Raw genomic sequence first — 10627 nt, 5'->3', positions numbered from 1 at the left:
GATCACAGGTTGCCACTGCTCAGCACGGCGATCACGGGTTTCCCAAATGTCGCATTCTTTGCCCAGACATACATGACCCAATAGCAGTGCCCTTCCACCATTTCAAAAAGATGTGACAACACGGCAACCACACCAGCTCACCTTCAAAGCAGTCTCTCTGGTGATGACGACGGACCTGTCATTCTACAGCGAAGGTCTGTGGCGTGTAGTGGGGAAGGCGGCATCTAGGCGCGATCGACCGAGCGGCAGCAATGCAGTGCTGTGAGTCTGCATGCACAGAGATGCATCGAGTAGTCATTTCGAGAATCGAATCTAGCATTTTCAGTGTTAGGTCAGCTAGCCTCTTCACTGTGTTGTCATGTAGGCTTTTTAGGTGTATTTACACTCCACATTCTGGGTATCAGACCTTTGTGCGCCTATAAATACTCCGAAGTTTGTGAACTCCCAGCAGCACTTAAACACCAAAGCTCATTGTATACCTAATGTCTGGAGGTGGGTCTAGCGGGAAGAATTACTACGGTTTTGGGAAAGGAAAAGGGGGAAGAAAGGGAGACCCCATAATATGGGAGGGGCCTCTTGGACCTGATTCCTTTCCGGAACCAGTGTTTGAGTTTCCGCCACAGCACAAGAGTGAATTTACCAATAAAACTCATCTTCGACAATACGATAACCGTAGAGAACCGTAGCCAAAATGCAGACATGGTGAGGACTGCTTAGTGCAGATGTGCACCGACGGGATGGATGGCGGTCGGCGTTTCTTTGAATGTCCACACGCATGGGTAATACTCGGTTGTTTCATTTCTTTATCTTCAATGAGACACCTTACATGAAATTTATTTTGCAGTCTTCCGATGCTCCAGAAAACTGTGGTTTTACTAGGTGGGTCGATCCTGCACCAATTGATTCTGTTCAGGAGTTCATCGAGTACCTCGAGATAAAGATCTTTGATCTGGAATGCAAGGTGAACCATTATGAGGAAGTGAGCGAGGGTAACAAAGATGACGAAGTTGATGATACCAGCAATGCTGCCGGTTCACAGGATGAACCATGCACTATTCATTACTACAACTGCCCTTTTCACAAGAAGAAGGGCCCTGCACCTCCGGCACCACCGCCTGCACCACCTGCAATGGGTGGATACTGCGGAGAAGGCTCAACGCAGTTTGCTACGTGGGGGTACGGCTACTAGGACTACCCTAGTGCTAGTGACATGCTGCATCGTTGTGTTTGTTCTATTTTTTTTAAATTACCTAAGGCATGTTAGGTTAGTCCGGAATCTATTTACCGTAGTTTGCAACGGGTTCTGCCATGCCACTGCATGTGTGATGTGTGTTTCATTATCGTTGTATTATGATGTAAAATTTGATGATTCACATTATGTAATGCATTTCTTAGTTCTTATTTTTTATCGTTATATTAATTAAATGTGTGTTTTTTAGTATTCTAGTGACATGAAAAGCTCCGAGGGCCATGTCCGTGCCCAGCAGAGGGCTAAGAGGGTCCGACGCCCTAGGGGTGGTTAGATATATCTGATGTTTGTATCTCTGATGTTTATTTGTAATGAGATAGCTGTTGACCGCTTATTTATACACTTCAACGTTCGCCTCTGATCCCTCTCGTATTTTCCATTACATACAATAGATGGTATGTTTATACTTCGATGCTCCATTACGACTAAGTACGATTCAAACTCGACATTATGTACATGTCCAGTGAATGCAAGTTAGGTACGAGACATACATACAAGCATAATACAACATTAACAATACTAAATGCGAATACATCTTAAACCGATGAACATCATATGTTATAGATCACGGCATGAAATCATCTAGGTCGTCATCCCAGTTGACAGATGGTGGTGCTGCAGGTGGTATAGTATGGCTCGACGAACCTCTTGGCTTTTCCTTTCTCTCTTTTCTGGATCTACGTTCATGTAAAGGGGGAGGAACATCATGTGTTGGAGGCCATGGTTTGGGGGGCATGAAGTCATCCATGTCGTCATCCCAGTTAACACAAGTTTGTGCTGCAGGTGGTGCAACATGACTTGACGAACCTCTTGCCTTTCCCTTTGTCTCTTTTCTGATTCTAGGTTCATGTAAAGGGGAGGAACATTATGTGTTGGAGGCCATGGTTTGGGGGGCATGAAGTCATCCATGTCGTCATCCCAGTTAACACAAGTTGGTGCCTGAGGTGCTGAAGCATGACTCGACGAACCTCCGGGCATCTGTTCTTGCGCAGGCCAAGTACTATCACCCGAAGATCTTATCCACCTCCTTCGTCTAGTTTGCGGCATAAGTCCACCGAAGATACATACCAATTTACGGAAATTTGGTATCGTTTTGTTAATCAACTCCGTGTCCTCGGGGTAATCCTAGCATATAATTAAAAAACAATGTTACTGTTTCATAAATATGGATTCGAAATGATGGACGGGATTACAACTGAATGAGAGTTACCTTAATGTGCATCTCATACACCTCTGACCGCATCCATATCTTACAAGAACTTTGTAAGAATCCAATGATATTAGGATGATTCGCTAGTTCACATACTCTCATGTATATCTTCCGACGTTCTAGCATGTGTCCCTTTACATCTTGCGTCGTAATACCTCGAAATAATGTGAAATCTTTAAACCCTACTACTTTGGACAACACCATCTCTATCGTACCATCCGCTAACGGATCCAACTTCTTACTGATAACAAGATGGGTCATCATATCAAGTATTATACTAGATTTTTCTTCGGTCCATGAAAATCCTCCACAATTGGAGGCAGCCATTGCCTTATGCTGCAATATCAATAAGGTACTTTCATAATTCTATTCTAATTCATAATTAATTTAAAAACAAGTCTGTAATAGTACTGAAATTGTAATACTAAACGAGTGTTCTAAAGCACCAAATTTAATTCAGCTAATCCGCTAATTAAATTAAATTGTTATACAATATCAATGGATTCATACAGAAGTTACCGGTAGATCACAAGTACGCAATTCGGCAGAGCTTCGCCGCTTTTCTTCTCCTCACCCCTCTCTTTTTTCCTGAATTTTTAGGCTCAAATGACAAAGAGAATGACGGCGAATGGCGGCCAGGGCTTATATAGAGGGAGGGACCCTGTCGCCCCCCCCAACGGGCGACAGGCCCCGTCGCCCCTGGGGTGGGCGACATGCCCCTGTCGCCCTCGCCCGTTGGGGGGCGACAGACCCCCTTGCATTTTTTTTTGCCCAGGGACCTCGTTGCGAATTTGAAAAAAAAATTACACTTAGGGACAATCGCCCTATGGGGCGACTGGGGGTATTTTTGAAAATTTTCAAAACGGATATATATTTTTGAAATTTTGATTTTTTAAAAATATAAAAAAGAAAAAAGCGCAACGGAGCCGGTCCCGGCGACGGTGGATCTGTGGCGCGTCGGCCCACGCCCGCCCACGCCGGTGCAAGCACCGTTGGGCTGAGTTACCTACCGTCGCCCTCCTCGTAGTCGTAGTTGCAGAACTTCCAGCTACCCGCTCCTGCGAACGCGAGGAGAAAGGGAGCGAAGTGGCGGGACTGGCGGCCTGACGGCGGGGCGACGTGGGAGCCCCCGTGTCGCCCAGTTGGGAACAACCCACTGACCTACTGTAGCGTGAGCCACTTCTTGACACGCGCTGCAAGAGTCTAACGCCAGGCTCTGTGCTACGCTCGAGGACACTGTGGGTAGGCTAGCTACTGCTCCCTTTGTGTGATCCATCCTGATTCCAGTCCGTTTATATCTTAACTGGGTGTTTACATTGTGGGTGCAGACTAAACTCAACAAGGAGTATGCATAATTCACCTGTGCAGTTTTCCAAGTTGGACCTACAGATGGTGTCATCTTTGATATACTTTTTTTTTCATGATACGGGCCGTCAGGACCTGTACTTTTGAACTTCGTTTTGCAGGAAGATTAGAACAGCTAGTTCAGGTGGAACTCATGCTAATTAGTAATACATCAGTATTTAGTTTTCTCGATCCTAATATAATAAGGAAGTCTTTATCATTGGCAAACCTGAACTTCAAACCAAAATATGAGAATTTTGCATATTGAAACTTTTAAACTCAGATAAATAGTTAGAACAAAATGCTACGATTAATCATAGCACAAAGCGTTACTGTAGGACTACCTTGAGAAATATAATTTGAAATTACATTGCTTTTGCTGCCTCCTGCTTTGTCCTGGAAAGAAGCTTCCGGTTCCTGAGTAGGTGTGTATATAGCTCTTTTAAGACGGATAAGGTAAACTAGAATATTGGAAGTTTCTCCTCGCTGATCTTACATTGACTCTTGTGCTAATTGGCGGCTAAGACAGACGCACGTGGTTAATTGATGGGCCAAAGCGTCTTCTCTTCAGGTCTTGGGCAGGGTCAAAACTGAAGACAAGCGTCAGGTAGAAGTTGGCGACGAATCAGTTCAGGATAAACCGAAGTCAAAGTTTGTCATATGCGGGCACACAGCCAGACCGTAAGCATACATGCATGCTAACCCAACTGATTCCCGGTCAGTTTGAATAATTAATTACTGGTAGTCGAGCTGGAACGCTAATCCCGCCCAGTGCCGTCCTGGTCGCGAACGTGGTTTCTATTTTATTTAGATGGAGACAGGACTCAGGAGACGTCCACATCGGGTCGCAGGGTGTGCCCCGTGTGCAGCAGCCAGAAGGCGCTACTTCCATCGACAAAGCTACTATTTTCTCCATCTTGCGAGTCATCTACTAGAAAAAAACATAACAATGAAACGGAGTGAGTAAGTGGTGCCCTAGGTAGGAACAGAGTACGTGAAAGGATTCCATGACCGGCCGAGCAATTTGCAATCGATCGAGCATAACTTTAAGATTACATTTGTGTTCTTCAAAAAAAAAATACATTTGTGACATGATCTACCGTCACGAGGTGCCGATACAGCGGTTGCAGCTGCATGCAACGGACGGCCAGCGTCGACTCGACCTGCTGTGGATGATTGCAAGTGCAGCGAAACGGAGGCCGCGGGTTCGGAGATTTGGACGATTCCTTTCTTGGTCACGATCGACGGCTCACAACACAGCGCGAAACCTGGTCAAGGTCGAGGCTACCCGTAGGAAAGGAGTTTGGTTGGTTTTGCAAAGCCGATTGGACTCGAGCGATCAGTAGGCTGGCTCTACTACTTTTTTCACAGTACGATGTAAGACTAGTCAACGCGCCACATCAGCAGTTGCGGACGCGGACATGGGTCAAAAAATGATTTTAAAATCTGCCGCCACGTAAGCAGGAACGCCAGCCCGCACGCACTCTGCTCTGCCTGTGTTGTTTCGCACGAGTTCTCTCTTATCTCTCGTCCTCTGCTTTCTCCTGCGCTTCCCCTGTCGCCGTCCCTTCCGCCAACACCCTTCCGATAAATACCTCGCCAAGTCGCCATAGCCGTTGCGCAACACCATCTAATCCTCCACGGGCACCACCAACTCCAGCCGGCAAACGCACGCACGAACGCGCCGCGCCGTCCGATCCCGAGACCCGGAGGAGAAGAGAAAATCCCAATGGCGCCGCGTTCCTGGCTCCTGGCGCTCGCCGCCGCGCTCGCCCTGCTCAACCGAGGCGCGCGGGCAGCGACGTTCACCATCGCCAACGGCTGCGGGTACACGGTGTGGCCGGGGCTGCTCTCCAGCGCGGGCTCGGCCCCGCTGCCCACCACCGGGTTCGCGCTCGCGCCGGGGGAGTCCCGCGCCGTGGCGGCGCCCGCGGGGTGGTCGGGCCGCCTCTGGGGCCGCACGCTCTGCGCCGCCGACGCCGCCACCGGCCGCTTCGCCTGCGCCACGGGGGACTGCGGCTCCGGCGGCGTCCAGTGCGGCGGCGGCGGCGCCGCCACGCCCGCCACGCTCGCCGAGTTCACGCTCGATGGTAGCGGCAGCCTCGACTTCTTCGACGTCAGTCTCGTCGACGGCTACAACCTTCCCATGGTCATCACGCCCAGTGGCTCCTCCTCCTCCTCCGGCAAGTGCGCGGCGACGGGTTGCGCCGCGGAGCTGAACGCCGCGTGCCCGGCGGGCCTGCGTGTGGACGCCGCCGCGGACGGGCCGGTGGCGTGCCGGAGCGCCTGCGACGCCTTCGGCGACGCGCAGTACTGCTGCAGCGGCGCCTACGGGAGCCCCGCCGCGTGCCGGCCCTCGGCATACTCCCAGTTCTTCAAGACCGCCTGCCCGCGCGCCTACAGCTACGCCTACGACGACGCCACCTCCACCTTCACATGCGCCGCCGGCACCACCGACTATACCGTCACCTTCTGCCCCGGCGTACCCACCAGGTACGATTATTCTAGCTACCAGCAACTAGCATTTTACATTTCACACCAGGTGAAGAAATAAAGAATGACTGCTCTGGCCTGAAGTAAGAAATGGAATGTCATCCTTCCATCATTCTTAGTCATATAGTTATATACTTTCCCGTTCTAAATTATAAGTCATTCCAAAAATTTTGGAGAGATAAATTTTTTTTAAGTTTGACAAAAATTTATATAACGAGATAATAACATTTATGATATTAATTAGGTACCATTAAATTCTTTGTTAGCTATATTTTTATAATAATATACCTATTTGATGTCAAAAAATTTTATGTTTCTCTCTATAATTTTGATCAAACTTTGAGATGGTTTGACTCTCCAAAATTTTTGGAATAACTTATAATTTGGAATAGAGGGAGTATAAACTACCGACCCAAAAAACCAAAGAATTAGCATGTTTGACTTTGATTCTTTCATGATCGGATTCGGTTAGCATTGCTGATTGACCACTGCCAACTGACAAGTGGGAGAGGTAATTGAGGCATTTCCAGGTAGAGAGTTACCAACGGCTAGTTAGAAACGGCTAGGAAGGAAGGCAAGCACGTGCGCGCAGGCACGCCGGCAGTCCACGTGGACATAGGACAAGGATGCTACTCCGTTTCAGCCGTTCAGGCTCTCTCACACGTGGTCGCTCGCGTAGTCTTTATGGCACCGTCCGGTAGCAATTTTTTTATATACAACAAATACAACAACACGGTAGGAAGACAGTTTAGAGCCTGCTTTAATCATGTATGATACGGGACGTATCCAGTGAAAATCCGTACAAATCACAGGTGACCGTGCAAATCACAGCAAAAAATCACAACAAATCTGTGAAAATCACACAACCTCCGTTTTTTCGCGACCGTGCCTTAGCACGTTTTTCATTAAGAAGAAAGCTGTTACAGACACAATCTTGATGCGGCCAAACAGATCTTGACCTACACAAGAGCACAGAGGACTAAAAATAAAGAAACACTGAAAAAAACACACATAGGCGAAAACTCACACCAAAATCACAGCCAGCAAGCAACACGGGACAGCCCAATCGAGGGAGGGTGCCAAAGCATCCACCCAGAAGGCACGACCAAGATGGCAACCTGGAGCCGAAGACCATGGCGGCAAAGCATCCGCACAAACAGAGTATAGGTGGCAAAGCATCCACCCAAAGAGCGTGACTGAGACGGCAAAGTATCCGCCCGAAGCAAACCTCAACCAACAAGGCGGCAAAGCATCCGCCAAATTGTAATGATCTGAGCAACCAAATTGATGATGGCGACATGAAGCGAAGGCAGGACGACGAAGACGATGACCACCACCGCCACCAAGCCAAGACGACGCCTCAACCAGCCGGCAGAGCTCCAAAGATAAGATGACGCCTCCAGGAAGGATGTGACGCCACTGGCGCCACCGTCGTCTGACCAAAGTGGCCTAGGTTTTCACCTGGAAAGGTTGCCGGAGAAGCAGGACGAGGGGTAGTCGATGACGCCTTCAACAAGGTAAACGTCGCCATGGGCATCGCCGTCATCGGCCGACAAGCGGGCAATCGGCTTTTCGCCAGTACCCCTGATCCTCCCCCGAGCCCCCAAGAATCATGCAGCTGGGCAGCAGCAGGAGGCCCTCGAGAGCGGCGCCGCCACCAAGAGGGTCCCCACCAGGCCAGGACGTTGGCGCAGCGGCGGCGCACCCTGCCCCGCCACGGCCGGAGCCGTCCTCTGCCTAGAAGCCAGCCCCCTCACCGACGTAGAGGGCGTCGAGGTCGGCCGCACCACCGGGACGGCCGCAGCCAAGCCGGGGGAGCGGGGCCGTACCCCGCACACCAGGGGCGATAAACCATGGCAGCCCGACGGCGTAGGCACAGCGGTGACGGGGCGGCAAGGGGGGGTGCATCCCATGGGAGAAGACCGCGGCAGAGGCCGAGGCGACGGCGGCGGCCGTGGCGTCGGCGGGGAGACCGGCGGACGCAGGGGAAGGCGCCTTGGCGGCCACGGCGCGCGCCGCGGAGGCGATCCGCGGGAGGTCGCGGCCGGACTGCCGCACCACGCACGCCGCCGACGTGAGGCTGGCGGGCCCCACCCGGCGCAGCGTAGCGTGAGCCTCGGCTGCAGCGCGGCGAGCGCGACGAGTGCAGATCCGGTGATGGGAGGGGCAGATCCAGCCGCGGACGATGCGGAACTGGCCTCCAGTAGCCGGCGTCGAGCCCGGCGGTGGCGGGAATAGCGTCACCAGTGAGGGGGCAACACGGGCTTGGGTCTGAGCGGGAGAAGGGGGAGGTGGGAAAAGGGAGGGGAGGAGGGAGCGATGGCGGGGCCGCCGCCGCCGACGACCGGGGGCAACAGCGGCCAACGGAAACGGCGGACGAGGGAGCGGGGAGGCGAGTCGCCTGAATAGGGCTCGGGGGAGGGCTCGCAATTTTCAGAAAGTTCTCAATTGGATTTTCACACAACCTCCATGAAATTCCGTGCAAACCATAGCTAAAAAAACAGTCTAAATTCACCAAAAAATCACACATATATATGATATAATAATACAGAATTTTGTAAAATATCTTGTCCAAACTCTACCTCATCTATGAGATATAAAATAAAAATAACAAATTTCTAACAAATCATTTGAACAACTTTCTGGTTTGAAATTTGTTATTTTTATATCTCACAAACAAAATCGAGTTTGGAAAAGATATTTTATAAAATTGTGTATCATCATATCATCTATATATGTGATTTTTTTGATAAATTTAGACGACTTTTTTTATCATAATTTGTATAAGTTTTTACGAAGTTGTGGTTTGCAATATATATATATATATATATATATATATATATATATATATATATATATATATATATATATATATATATATATGTTCCCGCACGATACACCCTACGCTATAAATTCATGCTGCAAGATGCTTCTCTTGCTGACCGTTTCTATCCAACATTTGTTTTTGGCTTGCAACAGCGTGAAGTCGACGGGGCAGAACCCGCAGGCCGCCGGGCTGCCGCAGCAGGCGAACAACGGTACCACCATGGTCTTCTTCGGCGGCAACGCGCAGCCCAGCAGCGCCGCCGCCGCCGCTGCCGCCACGAACCTTCTCGTCGCCGTCGCGGTCACCACGGCCGTGGCCCTCTCGTCTCGCGTCCTCTGAGCGCAGCCGCCGCTACTGCGGGTAGGTTGGTGGATTAGCCGCCGCGGCGCCACGCATCCAGCAGCGAGGCGCTGCCGACCGGTCGCCATCGCTGGAGGGTGGGTCCCGTCCCTCGCGGAGGCATTTGACGACGGAAGAAGATAACGCTGACCGGGGCACAGAGTGTGAGCTACCAAGCATGCTGATCGGTTCAGCTTCTCGTTATTTTATTGTATCTTAGGATCAGTAGACTAGCTTTTCTCTTCCGGTTATTATTTTTTCTACTTTGAAAAATTATTTTTATCTGTTGGGCGGCGGAGACAGCCGAGTGACTCATTCATTATTCTCTGTCGTATATGCAACGGAACAGAGTGGATTCATTGTAACTTGAAAATGATTATTCATTTTTTTGGGAAAGTGCTGGGTTTTTTTTGAACATTGCCAGGACACCCATGCTGATCGCGCGCTCAATGCAGATGGACTGCCAAGAAGTCTGAAGACGCACCTACCGAGGCTTACGCGCACACACACCTATACACATGAACACACCCCGGCCCCCTCGTGCGACACCAGCGAACGCCCAGAATGAGATTTGAATGCTAGTGGTAGGGCTCGGTTCGGCTCGGTTCGGCTCGGCAAGTGAACGAGCCGAGCTCGGCTCGGCTCGGTGGAGGCTCGCGAGCCGGCTCGAGCCGGCTCGCGAGCCACACTAAACAATGTGAACTAAACTCAAAATAAATTAATTTACTTTTTTTTGAATGATAACAATAATTATGTGGCATATATTTTTTATGTACATACAAATTGCTATGTTATGTGTATAAATATTAATTTATACCACTAATGATGAAGAATTAATTCATCAATCATCGTGAAATTATTCTTAAACTGTATTGGGTCGAGCTCGCGAGCCGGCTCGCGAGCCTGAACGAGCCAGCTCGGCTCGGCTCGCTATTTTTGCGAGCCAAAAAATCTAGCTCGGCTCGGCTCGTTTGAGGCTCGCGAGCTGCTCCGAGCCGAGCCGAGCCGTTCCGAGCCCGAGCCGAGCTACGAGCCACGAGCTATTTTTCCAGCCCTAGCTAGTGGGCAGCTCGGCCACTGCCGGAGCTAGCCACCGGTCCGTTCACGCTGGATTTAAATATATATATATATATATATAATAATAATAATAATAATAATAATAATA

General features: G+C 50.0%; 1 protein-coding gene across 1 annotated transcript; it reads left to right on the top strand.

The window, feature by feature from the left end:
• Positions 1-5340: 5340 nt before the first annotated feature.
• On the top strand, positions 5341-9858 carry LOC120693466 (thaumatin-like protein 1b). Its single transcript, XM_039976912.1, has 2 exons — positions 5341-6296; positions 9276-9858. Exons 1-2 carry the CDS (start codon positions 5533-5535, stop codon positions 9460-9462), a joined length of 951 nt encoding a protein of 316 aa, XP_039832846.1. The 5' UTR covers positions 5341-5532; the 3' UTR covers positions 9463-9858.
• Positions 9859-10627: the final 769 nt, after the last annotated feature.

Source organism: Panicum virgatum, chromosome 9N (genome assembly GCF_016808335.1).
Source record: "Panicum virgatum strain AP13 chromosome 9N, P.virgatum_v5, whole genome shotgun sequence".
Lineage (NCBI taxonomy): Eukaryota > Viridiplantae > Streptophyta > Magnoliopsida > Poales > Poaceae > Panicum > Panicum virgatum.
The sequence above is the reverse complement of the archived record's forward strand: the minus strand, read 5'-3'. Positions and strand labels throughout refer to the sequence as shown.

What these genes read in the sequence shown, in the direction of transcription:
- LOC120693466 (XM_039976912.1), top strand. Translation starts at nt 5,533, where the DNA reads ATGGCGCCGCGTTCCTGGCTCCTGGCGCTCGCCGCCGCGCTCGCCCTG. An exon ending in TGCCCCGGCGTACCCACCAG is followed by an intron (nt 6,297 to 9,275) that starts GTACGATTATTC and finishes GGCTTGCAACAG; the next exon opens with CGTGAAGTCGACGGGGCAGA.